Genomic DNA, 17,980 nt, shown 5'->3' on the forward strand with positions numbered 1-17,980 from the left:
ATCTCTGAGGAAAGCTGGACCTCCTGTGCTTGCTGATGGCTCGGTGTTGGATGCCAAAGGAATTCTCCTTCTCATCCAAGGTGGTATAAGGCAGGGTCAGTCTTGCTCAAGGCTTTCGAATATAGTGTGCACACAGATCCCCTGGGTCCTTGTCAGAATGCAGAGTCAGATCTGGAGTAGGGCAGGAGTGTGCATTTCTAACTAGCTCCCAAGTGGTGTCAGTGCTTTGGTGCATGGACTACATTTACAATAGCAAAGATCCAGAACAGTGGTTCTCCACTTTAGCTACACATGAGAATCACATGGGGGAATTTGCAAAAAACTCAGATTCAGATTTCATTGGAGTGGGATCCTGATGCTGATGTTTTTAAAATTCCCCTATAATTCCATAAGGGCTTCCCTGATGGCTCAGTGGTAAAGAATCCACTTGCCAATGCAGGAACCACAGAAGACGCAGATTCGGTCCCTGGGTCAGAAAAATCCCCTGGAGGAGGAAATGGCAGCCCACTCCAATATTCTTTTTTTTTTTTCACTCCAATATTCTTGCCTGGGAAATCCCATGGACAGAGGAGCTTGGTGGGCTACAGTCCATAGAGTCCCAAAGAGTTGGACCCATTTTTTTTTTTTTTGGACCCATCTTTGCAAGTGAACAACAAGACAATTTTATAAACAGCTAAGATTGAGAAATAGATTTATAATAAGAATCGTGACACTTATTTATTCCATAACTGTTATTTATTTATGGAAGATAAATGTGGTTAAGGACTTAATGCCAACACAGACAAAGGATGATTCTTCTAAATCCAGGTGAGGTTGAAAATACCTAGGAAGAGTCACCCCACCTGAACCCTAGTATGTCACACCAGTGCATGAAATGGCTGCTGATAAAATCGCCACCCTAACTGCATCCAGAAAGGCCAGGACAGCCCCACTGAGTGGGTTGTGGGCACTCTGAATTATCTGTGCAGAAAGAAGGGGAGGGAGGGTATGTGTGAGTACGTATGCTCGAGAGACATTTATGCACGTGATGGGAATTCAGCGTCAACCAAAATGTCCCTTCCTCCCTCAAGTCTCACAGTTTAAAAGTAGTTTTGTCCTTTTTATTCATTTGACTCAAGGTGATGATGGCAGTGCTCCGAGACTAGGCACTCTAAATTTCTTAAGTGATTTTTGTATTAATTTCCCAGGATTGCATGACAAGTTACCAAAAACTCAGTGACTCAAATGATAGAAATGCATTTCCTCACGGTTCTGGGGGCCAAAGTCCAAAATCAAGATGTAGGCGGGGCCACGTTCTCTCTGAAACCTTTTGGGGAGAATCCATTCCATGTCTTAGGTTGGTGGCAAGTCTTGGTGTTCCTTGGCTTGTAGACACATCACTCCAATCTTTGCCTCTGTCACCCTCTGGAATCCTCCCTGTGTCTGTTCACTTCTTCTAAGGACATCAGTCATATTGGATTAAAGGCCCACCCTACTTAAGTATGACCTCAGTTCAGTTCAGTTCAGTCACTCAGTCATGTCTGACTCCTTGCGACCCCATGAATCGCAGTACGCCAGGCCTCCCTATCCATCACCAACTCCCGGAGTTCACTGAGACTCACGTCCATCGAGTCAGTGATGCCATCCAGCCATCTCATCCTCTGTCGTCCCCTTCTCCTCCTGCCCCCAATCCCTCCCAGCATCAGAGTCTTTTCCAATGAGTCAACTCTTCGCATAAGGTGGCCATGAGGTGGAGTTTCAGCTTTAGCATCATTCCTTTTAAAGAAATCCCAGGGCTGATCTCCTTCAGAATGGATTGGTTGGATCTCCTTGCAGTCCAAGGGACTCTCAAGAGTCTTCTCCAACACCACAGTTCAAAAGCATCAATTCTTCGGCACTCAGCCTTCTTCATAGTCCAACTCTCACATCCATACATGACCACAGGAAAAACCATAGCCTTGACTAGACGAACCTTTGTTGGCAAAGTAATGTCTCTACTTTTGAATATGCTATCTAGGTTGGTCATAACTTTCCTTCCAAGGAGTAAGCGTCTTTTAATTTCATGGCTGCAATCACCATCTGCAGTGATTTTGGAGCCCCCAAAAATAAAGTCTGACACTGTTTCCACTGTTTCTCCATCTATTTCCCATGAAGTGGTGGGACCGGATGCCATGATCTTCGTTTTCTGAATGTTGAGCTTTAAGCCAACTTTCACTCTCCACTTTCACTTTCATCAAGAGGCTTTTTGGTTCCTCTTCACTTTCTGCCATAAGTTGTAATGAATATCATCTGCAATGATCTGATTTCTAGAAAAGATCACATTCTAGGACTCTGAGAAGAGCATGAATTTGGGGGCAGGATGCTCTCCAATCCAGTACACTCTTCTTACCTAAAGATGGGAAGATTCCTAAAGCCATCACAGGTCCATGTGAGAAATACCTTGCCCAAATCCCCTTGCAAAGAGGGGTTCTTTGTTTTGCACCAGAGCCCAGCCTGTTCCCTTTCCAGCACAGCATAATGGAGAGCATGCAGAACACAGAGCCTGGTGGACCTGAGGTCAAATCTCCACTTAGAGAGGTGGCTTTTGGTTAAGTTGCTTATACCTTCTTGGGTTGCATTCTTAGTAACTTGGGGCAACAGGACAAATAACCAAACATTTTGCGGAAACTTCTTCTGCACGATACACCATACTAGAACCTTTATAGATGTAATATCATCTTCATGAAGCTGTGAGGATAAATTAGCATATAGCCTGTACCTGACCCACTGTAGGTGCTGAACAAATACTAGTCCTTTTTACATCCTTCCTCACTTCAGGTGCTGACAGTTTCTGCTAATCCCTGAGCGGAGCCACCCAGATAACCTGCGCTTGCATTTGTGATGGACAGCCTGGAGCCAGAGACTTGGGAGTCAGCTCCGCCAGAAACTCCACTGTGACTTTGGCAAGCCACTTAAACACCTTCCATCCAGTAACTCACTCTGCTGCCCCCTCAAGAATGAGCAGCTTCTGAGAGCAGCATGCCAGTGTGGGAAGTGAAACCCAGGGCCTGGTAGGTGAGAAGGTTGATGGGGCTGTGGAACATCTCTGGTCCTGAGTTCCAGCACCAAAGTGGTCCTGAGTTCACCTGCCCCATCTCACCATCTGCCCCTTCATGCACCTGCCCTAATCTTTACTGGGCTGTGTTCTCAGCTCTCTGTGGATCTGCCAAGGGTTAACTAGCTTCTGACCTTTAAAGAAAATGTGATACTAACCCAACAGTCCCTCTCTGGTTTGGATAATGTGTGTGTGTGTGTGTGTGTGTGTGTGTGTGTGAATGTGTGTTTCCTTGCTCTCTTGCAGGATTTCCTGTTTCTGCAGACTCTTTGACCACCCCATTAACTCTGGAAGTGGCTGGGCACTTGTGCAAATCTATAAGCTGCCACATCACATCCTTGATTTGTTCTTTCCTTCTTCTCCAGTTCAGTTCAGTTAAGTCACTCAGTCCTGTCCGACTTTTTGCGACCCCGTGAACCTCAGCATGCCAGGCCTCCCTGTCCAGCACCAACTCCCGGAGCCTACCCAAACTCATGTCCATTGAGTTGGTGATGCCATCCAACCATCTCATCCTCTGTCGTCCCCTTCTCCTTCTGCCCCCAATCTTTCCCAACATCAGGGTCTTTTCAAATGAGTCAGCTCATTTGAGTCAACATCATGAGTCAGCATCAGGTGGCCAAAGTATTGGAGTTTCAGCCTCAACCTCAGACCTTCCAATGAACACCCAGGACTGATCTCCTTTAGAATGGACTGGTTGGATCTCCTTGCAGTCCAAGGGACTCTCAAGAGTCTTCTCCAACACCACAGTTCAAAAGTATCAATTCTGTGCTCAGCTTTCTTTATGGTCCAACTCTCACGTCCATACATGACTACTGGAAAAATCATAACCTTGACTAGACGGACATTTGTTGGCAAAGTAATGTCTCTGCTTTTTAATATTCTGTCTAGGTTGGTCATAACTTTCCTTCCAAGGAGTAAGTTTCTTTTAATTTCATGGCTGTGATCATGATCTACAGTGATTTTGAAGCCCCACCTCAAAAAAATCTCTCACTGTTTCCACTCTTTCCCCATCTATTTGTCATGAAGTGATGGGACCGGATGTCATGATCTCAGTTTTCTGAATGTTGAGCTTTAAGCCAACTTTTTCATTCTTCTCTTTCACTTTCATCACAAGGCTCTTTAGTTCTTCTTCACTTTCTGCCATAAAGGTGGTGTCATCTGCATATCTGAGGTTATTAATATTTCTCCTGGCAATCTTGATTACAGCTTGTACTTCATCCAGACCAGCATTTCTCATGATGTACTCTGCATATAAGTTAAATAAGCAGGGTGACAATATACAGCCTTGACGTACTCCTTTTCCTGTTTGGAACCAGTCTGTTGTTCCATGTCCAGTTCTAACTGTTGCTTCCTGACCTGCATACAGATTTCTCAAGAGGCAGGTCAGGTGGTCTGGTATTCCCATCCCTTTCAGAATTTTCCACAGTTTATTGTGATCCACACAGTCAAAGGCTTTGGCATAGTCAATAAAGCAGAAATAGATATTTTTCTGGAACCCTCCTGCTTTTTCGATGATCCAGCTGATATTGGTCCCTTCTTCTCCAGGGACCTCTTCATTGAGGGCTGGTGTGTCTTCTTGGCACAGCTGACACTTCTGAAGGGCTCAGCTGCCAAATTGGCTGAGTATGGGCAGTTTTTCAGGTTGTCAAGCAGTAGAAATATGGGGGGAGGTCCTACCACCAGTTTATTGGACAAGCTTGGAACATCCCAGCTCTTCAATAATAACAACCCATCATATTCATAAGGGCTAGAAAATTTCCCAAGCACATTCATACTTATTATCTCATTAAATCACAACATCTGCATGGAGACTTTGTGCCAATTTTATAGATGAAGATCCTAACCCCTTGTCAAAATGTGATCTGCAAGCTGACACCATTGGCATTGCTTGGGAGCCAGTTTGACATGCAGAATCTTGGGCTCAGACCTGCTGAATCATGACCTGCCATTTAAGATGATTCCCAGGTGATCTGTGAGGGCTTCCCTTGTGGCTCAGCTGGTAAGGAATCTGCCTGCAATGCGGGAGACCTGGGTTCGATCCCTGGGTTGGGAAGATCCCCTGGAGATGGGAAAGGCTACCCATTAGATCGCAAAGAGTCGGACATGACTGAGCGACTTTTCACTTTCACAGGTGATCTGTGTGCACATTAAAGAGTGGAAGTGCTGGACTAAAGGATAGTGACTCTCCCAGCATTCCAGGACAGCATGATGGCTCACCTGGGATGAAAACCCAGGCTCCAAGAGGTAGAGGCACTGAGCCTTGTAATAAGGGGGAGAAAACCGAACCATCAAGCATCTTCTCAGGGCAACCACTGGACTTGTCTGGAAGAGCTCCATACATCACTTTGGTTGCCCTACTTGAGTGATGAGGGAGCAAAGGAAACAAACTGCTGTGCAAAAGAAGGAATTTGTGTTGATCCTGAGAACAAAGACAAAGGTGGGCAGAGAAATTAGGAGGAGAAAAGAGGAGGAGCGTGCCAGAGCCTTGGAGGAAGAGGTACAGTAATGTTTGTAAATTCTTGGTGGGAATGGATTGCTTTGGGGGAGTTGTTTTGTTTTTGGTAGACAGTGTGAATGGGTGGTGTTTTACACAAAGTGGAGTCTTGGAATGACACAGTGAAGCTGGGAACTGGCTGGTGCCGGACTGTTGTGAGCCCTCAGAGGGCCCTGGAACTGCATAGTGACTGTCTGGACCAGCTTATTTCCTGTTCTTGGAATCCCTAGGACCTTGCATAATATAGCCAAAATGTTTCTCGTATGAATGAACGAGAGCATAAAAAAAGTCCATAAATATTATCCTGTCCAACTCCCTCATTTTTTTCCCTGCCTGTTTGTTGTAGATTGGCTTTAAAAAATTTTATCATAAGATACATTAAATATTATAACATGAAAATACAGATATGCAATTTGAAAAAAAAGTAATAAAATGAATACCAATATAGTCACCATTCCAAATCAAGAAACAGAACATCAAAGATTTTATGCTTTTTCTTACTTAATGTTTTTGACTGTGCCTCCAGCATGCAGGATCTTAGTTCCCTGACTAGGGATAGAACCCAGGCCCCTTGCAGTGGAAACGTGGAGTCTAAACCACTGAACCACCAGGAAAGTCTTTACATCTTCAAACAATCTGCAAATGTTTTCTTTTGTAAGCTTTGAGGTAGGAGCCTAAGTAACTTTTTCATATAGATAATCAATTTTGACTCAAGATTTGTTGAAAAAGTTTTCCTTTTCTCACTAAGCTGCAGTGCCAACTTGTTCTTAAAAAACATTCTGTCTCTGAATAGGTTTGCTTCTGGGTTCCATCTTTGATTCTTTGATCTACCTGTTATTTTCAGTGTAAAACTATGTGATCTAATTACCAAAGCTTTATAATAATTACTCATATCTGACATGATGAGACCCCATATTCTTCTTCTTTAGCAGTATCTTGGCTCTTTATAGGCATTTGTGTTTCTAAATAAATTTTAGAACTAGTTTGTTAATCACCAAAATGTATTGTGAGAATTTTTTTATAATTATATGGAACCTTTAAGTCAGTTTGGGGGAGAACTCATATCTTTTGATATTTAGTCTTCTAAAGCATAAATAGGATATTTCTCTACAACTTTTATAAATTCTTTTATGTCTTTTAACAAAGTTTTATAATTTTTCTATAAAGATTCTTCCTCATTTATATATCAACACTTCATATTTATTGATGTTACAATAAAAAATCATTTTTAAAACTACATTTTATATATATTGTTGCAGAGACAGAAATGCAATGGAATTGTGTTATCAGCTTTTCGTTCAGCACTGTTATGTAATTTTACTGCTAACTTTAGTATCTTACCTGTAGACTCTTTCGGATTTCCAAAAGAATGGATTTGGTCTTTACCTTCCCATCTCCTATAAATTACGATATCTTGTCTTCTGTCCCAGTCCTTATGCCATTTATTTGTTTCCCTTGACTTGTTGCACAGGTGAATATCTCTAGTACCAAGTAGAAGTGGTGGCAGAGAAGGCATAGTTTTCTTATTCCTAATTTTAGAGGGATCTGTTTTGACATTTTGTCATTGATGTTTGGTTTTGTAGTTTCAGGTTAAAGAAGCCCCATATTGAAGAATTTTTTAATGAAGAGATGTTGTTGTTTTTTTCCCCCTTTAAAAATGAACTGTAGTCCACATGTGGGAAATGCCTATAACATAAATGTATGCAGTTCTACACACTGAACCCATCTGTGTGACCACCACCTAGGGCCAGAGACAGCATATCACCAGATCCTGAGATATGCCTTTCCATCTTATTACTCAACCCACAATGGTACCCAATCTTCCGGTACCATAGGCTAATTTTACCTGTGTTTTAGTCTCTTATGTAAGTGGAGTCATAGTACTGCCTTTGTGACTGGCTTCTTTTGTTTTTCTAAATAATTATTTATTTATTATTGGCTGTACTGGGTCTTCATTGCTGCACTCGGGCTTCCTCTAGTTGCAGCCAGTGGGGGCGACTCTCGAGTTGCAGCATGCAGGCTTCTCATTGCAGTGGCTTCTCTTATTGTGAGCACAGGCTCGTGAGTACATGGGCTTCAGTAGTTGCTGCACATGATCTCAGTAGCTGAGGCTTGTGGGCTTAATTGCTCATGGCATATGGGATCTTCTTGGACCAGGGATTAAACCAGTGTCCACCTCATTGCAAAGTGAATTCTTAACCACATGAGTTTGAGTGAACTCCGGGAGTTGGTGATGGACAGGGAGGCCTGGCGTGCTGTGATTCATGGGGTCACAAAGAGTCGGACATGACTGAGTGACTGAACTGAACTGAACTGAACTGGACCACCAGGGAAGCCACAGGCTTCTTCTGTGCAATGTTATGTTAATATATTCATCTATACTCTTTTGTACAATTGTAGATCACTTATTCTTGACAATGAAATGTATGCTGTTGTGTGAATATACTGGAATCTATTTATCCTATGTTTGATGGGCATTTGGGTGGTTTCCTGTAAGTCTATTACGAATAGTTCAGTTCAGTTCAGTCTCTCAGTCGTGTCCGACTCTTTGCGACCCCATGAATCGCAGCACGCCAGGCCTCCCTGTCCATCACCAACTCCCAGAGTTCACTCAAACTCACATCCATCGAGTCAGTGATGCCATCCAGCCATCTCATCCTCTGTCGTCCCCTTCTCCTCCTGCCCCCATTCCCTCCCAGCATCAGAGTCTTTTCCAATGAGTCAACTCTTTGCATGAGGTGGCCAAAGTACTGGAGTTTCAGTTTTAGCATCATTCCTTCCAAAGAACACCCAGGACTGATCTCCTTCAGAATGGACTGGTTGGATCTCCTTGCAGTCCAAGAGACTCTCAAGAGTCTTCTCCAACACCACAGTTCAAAAGCATCAATCCTTCGGCGCTCAGCTTTCTTCACAGTCCAACTCTCACATCCATACATGACTACTGGAAAAACCATAGCCTTGACTAGACAGACCTTTGTTGGCAAAGTAATGTCTTTGCTTTTTAATATGCTATCTAGGTTGGTTATAACTTTCCTTATGAATAGTACTGCTATGAATATACTAATACATGTATTTAGTGAAATATATACTTTTGTGTTTGATACATACCTCAGAGTAGCATTGGTAAACCATTGAAAATGTGCATGTTTCACTTTAGTAGAAAAATGCCACATTATTTTCCAAAGTGGTTGCAACAGTTTCCACTCCCACCAGCAGAGTTGGAGAGTTTCATTTGCTCCATATACATGCTGAATTTTATCAGTTTTCCTGCATCTTTTGAGATGACCATGTGCTCATAAGATTTTTTTTTCCATTAATCTGTTAATGTGGTGAATTACACTTCTCATTTTTCCTCGTGAAAAAGGAACCTCTCTTTCCTGGGATAAATCCAACTTGGTCAAGATGTACAAATTGTATGTTGCTTGATTTCATGTGCTATGGTTTTTGTAGAGTTTTCACCTCAGTCTTCATTAGTGGGGTTGGCCTATATTTGAGGGGGGAGGTTGCTCTAATAACTTTTTTTTTCCACAAAATGAAAGAAAATGGCCCCAAGAACTAGGTATATTTAGACAACTGCACAATAGGGTCAGAGTCAAACCAGAACTGGAGATCCAACTCCCAGTGACAGCAAATCTGTACTGCAGCTCTGGTCTAGAACTCTTGGAGTAATGATGCCAGTTCCCTGAAAGGCTATGAATGCTAAGATAAACTCTTGACACCCTCCATTTCTAACAATTTTTGATTCCCAGTTTCTCCCATACTGTTTGGAAAACTGCAAATTTGATTTCCTCCTTGTTCACACGACAAGAGCTTAGCTCAGGCGTTCCCCAGTCAGAGGAATGAAACAAGTCTCTCACAGTAACCCTCCTGGGAATCTTTGGTGATATGTGCCTCTCTGCTGAGATCCCCAGACTAGATGAGTCTCACATACTCAGAAGGAACGGGTGGAGAGCACGGTTGTAGGGGCAGAAGAAGAAAACCTCTGCCTTTGTGAACCTGAGGCGTACTCTACCGTGTAGGCTTGGGTTGTCTCTCGCTCGCCTCCACTTTGCAGTGGGGGGCTCCTCTCCCGTCCCCACCCTCTTGCTGGTGCTGCTGCAGGGTGGAGAGCGCCTGGACCACAAGGCTCCGGCTCGCCCACCCCTCCCTGAGTTATTAACCACAAGGTTCCCTCACAGGAAACTGGTGAAAATGAGTATTCATGCCTCTTCAGCCAAGGCAGTACAGACCTTCAGTGTTTCATCTTTGAGAGAAGTTTGTCCACAAAAGCTTCCAGAACAGCAGCCCTGAGAGTTTGATGGGAAACGGGATATCCACATGGTCTCAAAATATCTCTCATAAATGGCTTATTAATAACAAAGGGAAAAATAGCAACCTTCCTACTGGCAGACAGTTGAATGAAATGAACAAGATTAATATCTCCAGTGCTGGGACTAATGGACATCATGCGTTCCCTGAGAAGGACTCATCATTTCTGTAGCGTTTCTGCTGAAAATATTTAACGTGGACCTAATCACAGAGAATTATCAGACAAATCCAAACTGAGGGACATTCTGAAAAATAACTGGTCTGTATTCTTCTAAAAAATGTCAGTGTCTTAAAAACCAGAAGACGAGGTACAGTTTCTGATCAAAGATGAGCAAAAGGATTTGACAGTGGAATCCGTGCACCATCCTGGAGTGGATCCTGAACCAAGGGATGAAAAGTATTATAAAGGTCATCACCTGACATCGTTGTCACCTGACATCATCTGAAAACTGGTGAGATCGCAAAATAGACTTCTTAGAGAGTAATACCGTGTTACTGTTAAATTTCTTGATCTTGATAACGGTGCCAAGGTGACATAAGAGAATGTCCTTGTTTTTTAGAAATTCACACTGAAAGGTTTATGGAATGTGATGCCAAAATTTTCAGCTGATTTAGAAAAAATATCTATATATCACATATATATGTGTGTGTGTGTATATATATAGAGAGAGAGAGAGTGCACAAGTGTGTTAAAACGTTAACAGTTGGTGAATCTTGGAGAAGAATATAGCAGTTTTTTCTATATTCTTGCAAGCTTTCTTTTCTGGATATTATTTCAAAACAATAAGTTTAAAAAAATGCCTTCATATCTAGCAAATGGAAAACCACAAAGGTAAATGATAAGGATCATCTGGTGGTTTGAATATAGAGTGTCATTATTAACACGTTCTTGGTGCTAGATGTCTTCAGAGGAAATCGCTTATCTTCTTAACCCTTTAAGAAAGGGATCATCACTCCACATGTGCAGATGAGAAAGATGAAGGCTACAGAGGTGAAATAAAACATTCAAGGTCACCCAGCAAAGAAGCAGCAGGGTTGGGATTCACTCGGGTCTGTGTGAAAGCCTTCAGGCGCCACAAATTCCCTGGGATGTGACCCTGACAAAAACTGATCAGAAGAGAAGGTGGCATTTATGTCTTCTTGGTTATAAGCTGTTGGGTCTTAATTCATCTGGCCTTTTCTGAGAACTACCTCTTCTTTCCAGGCACTGCCTTGGATGTAGTGAGTAGAGACCCCCTCCCCTAAAAAAAGGCAAGATGTGTGTAAAGTCCAAAGAACACAAGGGTGGACATGGACAAGATCTACAGTGAGAAACAAGGGTTTCTGGCAGCCCAGAGGGGAAGGAAGTTGGTTCTGACTGCCCTGATGATTTTGGGTAGCTCACTCTGTTTCTGAAGAAGAATGATGGAGGTAAGAGAAGGGGCACTGGTGTCCACCTAGATGGTGTAACCTGGACTGGGACCAGTGCTGCCTCTTAGGAGCCATGTGGATCTTGGGAAAGTTGTCCAAAATACCTGTAGGGCTGATCTGAGAATCAGATTTAGTATAAATGAAATGCTGGTGCAGCAGGTTCGGGGCCTCTTCTAGGAGCTGTGGCCTCTGGGGACCTGGGAGTAGCTAAAAAGAAGACAGAGGTTGGTGGAGATCATATTGATGTTACCGTGTCTTTTCTCATCAAGAAACTAAAATAGAGGTGTCCCCAGCCTGGTTCCAAAATGGATATGCTGAACCAAACTTTAATGCGGGGGAGAAAAATAAGAGGAATAATGCATTATTTTGTAAACTCTTCTTCTATGCAGGAAACAGGGCTGAATGGTATCAGGAAAGAAAGAGAGAAGCGTCTTAACAGTCTACCTTCACCCTTAACTCAGGAGTGCTTTTCCTGGGGCAGGGGAAGAAGTCTTCCTGGCTTCCCCTTAAGAGTTCCACATATGCCCGTGACTGCCAAAGCATCCTGTCTTTGGCAAACATCCCAGTCCCTAGGCTCCTCCTGCAGAAGCTGGAATCAATAGAATAGACAGTAACCATAGGGGCAGGGATGCAAAGGCGCCCACCATAAGACAACACAGTGAGCTCAAGTTTCACCAGCAGCGGAAATGCCCACTGCCTGAGGGCTAGTACTCAGTTCTGGGGCAGACTCAACCTCAGGCCACTGACACTTAAAAAAGGAGCTGGGGTACTCCCATAACCCCAACCAGGGCCAAACATATAAGCTATGGCCGGCCCCTGAGGGGTGCTCACAGAATGGAGATATCATTACTATGTGAAGTCGAATATGCCACTTTGGTGTAAGGATTATTCTCAGCTACAGGCAGCTGAGAATCAGCCAAGAGAGGAAGAGTTCTTTGCCCTTCCCCTGGGTACCAAAAGCGAGGCATACGTTTCCCTCTGAGAAAGGTGCCCGCCCTGTACCAGAACAAGTGACTCTTATTACCAAAGATGAGTCGCTGACACCAAGTTTAGTGTGCGCAAACAGAACTTATTAAAACAGATCTTATCTTCCTTTAGTTCACTCATATATTTCCTTGACACTTCATCATAGTTCATCATCCCTGGAAGCCCAAACTTCCTTTCCTTCGTTGAAATGGTACATAAGCCTCCAAGCCTAACTGCTTTTTTGAGTTTCACCCCTTTTCTGTGGACACCTGTGGACCTAAACATATTCTGAATAAAAATTATGTCTTTTCTCTTAATCTGCCTTTTGTTAGTTTAATTCACAGACCCTCAGTTACTGAGTTAAGAAACTAGAGGAAAACAGTTTTCTCCCCAGCATATGCTTAATAATGATGAACTCAGACTTCCCTCGCACACCACTTTTTGTCATGTAAATACTTTTCGTCACTGGGAGAGAATTCCAAGTGGATTAGTAATTTCATCTATAATTTAGTTAGTAAGTTATTTACAAAATGGAAACCTCTCTGCTTTGCATTTATCAGTGATAGCCATTTTCTAAATGGCTAAAAACTTATTTTTGAAAAGATACCATATCATTATTAAAGAAAACTTTCAAAAACTTTCAAAATGAAGAGGAACAGTCTAATATCTGACTTTGAATTTCTGCCTGTTCCATTCCAGAATGTGATCCCATGCATCCGTGTCTTGACAGTTGTACCAGATATACCACCTTAATCTGCTTTTCTCATCATAAAGATTTTTCTGGGTTTCTACATAGTTCTCATATGAGTTCTTCCTTTCGTTATTCATCATTCTTCAGAGAGCCATTTACCTCCTAGGACTTCTGTGACAAAAGTGCCATGGCTTGCTAAACTCCTTAAAGGGGAGTATAATATATAATTTCATCTTTTTATCTCTTCTAATGACTAGAGCAGTGCTGGGAATATGCTTAGTTCTCAGTGTTTGCAGCCTTGGGAAAAAAATGTTCATAGAAGACAAATTCTAGGAATAATGAACCATGTAAAAGACTAAGAGGTCTTATCAGTTCTTCTTGCATACAATATAGCATAAGTTTCCAGAAAATACAGCTAAAAATACGAATATTATACTATAAACCACACATTTTTCTCCATGTTCAACCCTTCAGAGCAATATTGTGGTCATACCTTTGATTGTATGCAGGCGATGTTCCTGACCACTCTTATACAGGAAATAAATATTTAGCAGTAACAAAAAAGTCTGTTTATTGTAGCTTTGTGGGGAGGTAATCTATGTGAATCTATATTTAAGTTATGACCTAAATCAAATCCCTTACAATTATACAGTGGAAGTGAGAAATAGGTTCAAGGGATTAGATCTGATAGAGTGCCTAAAGAACTATGGACGGAAGTTCGTGACATCATACAGGAGGCAGTGATCAAGACCATCCCCAAGAAAAAGAAATGCAAAAAAGCAAAATGGTTGAGGAGGCCTTACCAATAGCTGTGAAAAGAAGAGAAGCAAAAGGCAACGGAGAAAAGGAAAGATATACCCATTTGAATGCAGAGTTCCAAAGAATAGCAAGGAGAGATAAGAAAGCCTTCCTCAGCAATCAATACAAAGAAACAGAGGAAAATAACAGAATGGGAAATCTCTTCAAGATCTCTTCAAGAAAATTAGAGATACCAAGGGAGCATTTCATTGAAGATGGGCTCAATAAAGGACAGAAATGGTATGGACCTAACAGAAGCAGAAGATATTAAGAAGAGGTGGCAAGAATACACAGAAGATCTATATAAAAAAGATCTTAATGACCCAGATAACCACGATGGTGTGATCACTCACCTAGAGCCAGACATCCTGGAATGCAAAGTCAAGTAGGCCTTAGGAAGCATCACTACGAACAAAGCTAGTGGAGGTGATGGAATTCCAGTTGAGCTATTTCAAATCCTGAAAGATGATGCTGTCAAAGTGCTGCGCTCAATATGCCAGCAAATTTGGAAAACTCAGCAGTGGCCACAGGACTGGAAAAGGTCAGTTTTCATTCTGATCCCAAAGAAAGGCAATGCCAAAGAATGCTCAAACTACCGCACAATTGCACTATCTCACATGCTAGCAAAGTAATGCTTAAAATTCTCCAAGCCAGGCTTCAGCAATACATGAACCATGAACTTCCAGATGCTCAAACTGGTTTTTAAAAAGGCAGAGGAACCAGAGATCAAATTGCCAACATCCGCTGGATCATCAAAAAGCAAGAGAATTCCAGAAAAACATCTATTTCTGCTTTATTGACTATGCCAAAGCCTTTGACTGTGTGGATCACAATAAACTGTGGAAAATTCTGAAAGAGATGGGAGTACCAGACCACCTGACCTGCCTTTTGAGAAACCTGTATGCAGGTCAGGAAGTAACAGTTAGAACTGGACATGGAACAACAGACTGGTTCCAAATAGGAAAAGGAGTACGTCAAGGCTGTATATTGTCACCCTGCTTATTTAACTTATATGCAGAGTACATCATGAGAAGTGCTGGGCTGGATGAAGCACAAGCTGGAATCAAGATTGCCAGGAGAAGTATCAATAACCTCAGATATGCAGACGACACCACCTTTATGGCAGAAAGTGAAGAAGAACTAAAAAGCCTCTTGATGAAAGTGAAAGAGGAGAGTGAAAAGTTGGCTTAAAGCTCAACATTCAGAAAACTAAGATCATGACATCTGGTCCAATCACTTCATGGCAAATAGATGGGGAAACAGTGGAAACAGTGGCAGACTATTTCTGGGGGCTCCAAAACCACTGCAGATGGTGATTGCAGCCATGAAATTAAAAGACGCTTACTCTTTGGAAGGAAAGTTACGACCAACCTAGACAGCATATTAAAAAGCAGAGACATTACTTTGTGGACAAAGGTACGTCTGGTTAAAGCTGTGTGTTTTCCAGTAGTCATGTATGGATGTGAGAGTTGGACTGTGAAGAAAGCTGAGCACCAAAGAATTGATGCTTTTGAACTGTGGTGTTGGAGAAGACTCTTGAGAGAGTCCCTTGGGCTGCAAGGAGATCCAACCAGTCCATCCTAAAGGAGATCAGTCCTGGGTGTTCATTGGAAGGACTGATGTTGAAGCTGAAACTCCACTACTTCGGCCACCTGATGCGAAGTGCTGACTCATTTGAAAAGACCCTGATGCTGGGAAAGATTGAAGGCGGAAGGAGCAGGGGACGACAGAGGATGAGATGGTTGGATGGCACCACTGACTCAGTGGACACGAGTTTGAGTAAACTCAGGGAGTTGGTGATGGACAGGAAGGCCTGGCGTTCTGCAGTCCATGGGGTCGCAAAGTCAGACACAACTGAGCGACTGAACTGAACTGAACTGTCTCTGATAGAGGCAGTCCAGCACTTCTGTGTCCTAGAGAATTACCTAGATATGAACTCTGCTGCTGCTGCTGCTAAGTTGCTTCATTCATGTCTGACTCTGTGCGACCCCATAGATGGCAGCCCACCCGCTCCTCTGTCCCTGGGATTCTCCAAGCAAGAATACTGGAGTGGGTTGCCATTTCCTTCTGCAATGCATGCATGCATGCTGAGTCTCTTCAGTCGTGTCCAACTCTGTGTGACCCCATGGACAGCAGCCCACCAGGCTCCTCTGTCCACAGAATTCTCTAGGCAAGAGTACGGGGGTGGGTTGCCATTTTCTTCTCTAGATATGAACTCAGACACCAGAAAATATTTCTAGGAGATGAGATTGCAGACAAAGGGGAATGGATTTAGAAGTCATGAAGCAAGATGTAGAGGAATACAAAGCCATTCTACATTGCATTTTATATCTTTGTCAAGAGGTTTTCTTAAAAAAGTAAAGTCTGTCCCTGAGGGTATTCCTTTCAGGATCTAGTGAATGTTTCTGTGCAACAGAAGATGGACCTGGATAAAGCACCGATTCTTGAGCCCTGCATGACCTTGGCTGTGTAGTCTGGTTCTGGCTGCTTTCTTCTAGGATGCTGGGATCCCTGCCTTGTGTCCAAAATTGAAGAATGGAGGCTTCTCTTTAACTCCATCACAGTCTAGATCTGTAGAGCCCAGGTATAGTAGCTTGGATAAAAGCCAGTTAAGGATGCTGTGCTGTGCTGTGCTGAGTCGCTCAGACATGTCCAGCTCTTTGCAACCCCATGGATATAGCCCACCAGGCTCCTCTGTCCATGGGAATTCTCCAGGCAAGAATACTGGGAGATCCTCTTCCAGGGGATCTTCCCAACCCACGGATCGAATCGGGGTCTCCTGCATTGCAGGTGGATTCTTTACCAGCTGAGCTACCAGGGAAGCCCCCAACCAAAGATATCAAGTCCTAATCCCTGAAATTTGTAAATGTAACCTTATTTAGAAAAAGGGTCTTTGCAGATGTGGTTAGGTCAAGGATCTTACGATAGAGAGATTATCGTGAATTATTGAGATGGAACCTAAATGCGGTCTCAAGAGTCTTTATAAGATAGAAGCAGAGGGAGAGTTCACGTAGCTCACAGAGGAGACAGCGATGTAAAGACAAAGGCAGAGATTGGTGTGATGTAACCCCAAGCCCAGGACTGCTGGGGCTGCCACCAGGAGCTAGAAAAGCCAAGGAAGGATTCTCTCTGAAGATCCTGGAGAAAGCTCAGTCATCCGAACTCCAAAAGTGTGAGAGAATAAATTTTAATGTTTCAAGCCACCAAGTCTGCAGTAATTTTTTTTTTTTTTACAGCAACCTCAGTAAACTTGGATACATGGCCAGGGCAGACACAGGTCTACAGGGGCCCAGACCAGCTGTCTGTGATGGCCCTGGAACTGAGCAAGAGGCGGTCCTTTGGTCCAGGCTGTGAGGTCCTCTCCCCAGTGCCTCACCTGACTCCCTCATCTTCATAGCGCCTCATATACCATTCAGCTTATTGGAAAACTTCAGTCCACCAGGTGAAGGAACAGTAAATAGCAGGATTTCAAGGAACTCACAGTAAGGATGCCTGGGAGTATAAATCAGCTGCAGAAACACCTCTGCTGACTGGGCTTGCCTCTGCCCAAGTCAGGTTGCTCAGTCGAACTTGGCCTCGACCAAGTGGTCCGGCTTTGTGGAGTGGAGGAAACAGGCAGGATAGAGGCCAGCCCAGTCCCCAACGCCCCTTGGCCCCTGCTCAGTTACCCTGCATAAAGCAAGGATGTCTGTGCCAAGTCCCGTGCCATCATTCTAGCCCTACGTGGAAGCTGGTCTTGGGGGAATTCCACCCAGTCCCTGAGGCCTGCGTGGCCCAGACAGGGAGAGGTCCATGGTCCCTTCCACAACTTCAGGTAAAGCAGGTATCATAGTTTCCGCCCTTGTGATGTGAATCAGCAGTAACTGTGAGCCCCCGAGTCTCCCTGTCTGTGAACCATTGATCTTTGCTTATCACTGACAAAACTCTTGTAAAAGATCTGAGGTTTTCCCCAAACTACGTCAGCCTATGAATAATGTGGGTGAGGGGAATTACCTAGATATGAACTCGGACACCAGCGGTTATTTACATGAGATGAAATTGCAGACAAAGGAGAATGGATTTAGAGGTCATGAAACGAAACATAGAGGAACACATAGCCATTCTAAACTGCATCTAAAGAAAGAAGTTGAAAGTGTAGCATTGAAACGGATGTCAATCCTCCTGGGGGAATTCTTAGCTCGCTCCGTGCGTTTCCACGGGGAACTTCCACATCCCTCCAGAAGGGGGAGCAGTAGCGGAA

General features: G+C 43.3%; 1 protein-coding gene across 9 annotated transcripts in view; it reads left to right on the forward strand.

Annotated features, from left to right (window-relative positions):
• CCR8 (C-C motif chemokine receptor 8) overlaps positions 1-17,980 on the forward strand; it is a 138,629-nt gene that overhangs the window by 113,335 nt on the left and 7,314 nt on the right. For all 9 annotated transcript variants that reach the window (XM_061396000.1, XM_061395996.1, XM_061395999.1 and 6 more), the window contains 2 exons: positions 2,797-3,029; positions 5,205-5,575. In XM_061396000.1, coding sequence (XP_061251984.1) covers positions 5,439-5,575 — 137 coding nt within the window. In that variant the 5' untranslated portion in view covers positions 2,797-3,029; positions 5,205-5,438. The remainder of the gene's footprint in view (positions 1-2,796; positions 3,030-5,204; positions 5,576-17,980) is intronic.

The sequence above is a fragment of the Bos javanicus genome, chromosome 22 (assembly GCF_032452875.1).
Source record: "Bos javanicus breed banteng chromosome 22, ARS-OSU_banteng_1.0, whole genome shotgun sequence".
In the NCBI taxonomy this organism is placed as follows: domain Eukaryota; kingdom Metazoa; phylum Chordata; class Mammalia; order Artiodactyla; family Bovidae; genus Bos; species Bos javanicus.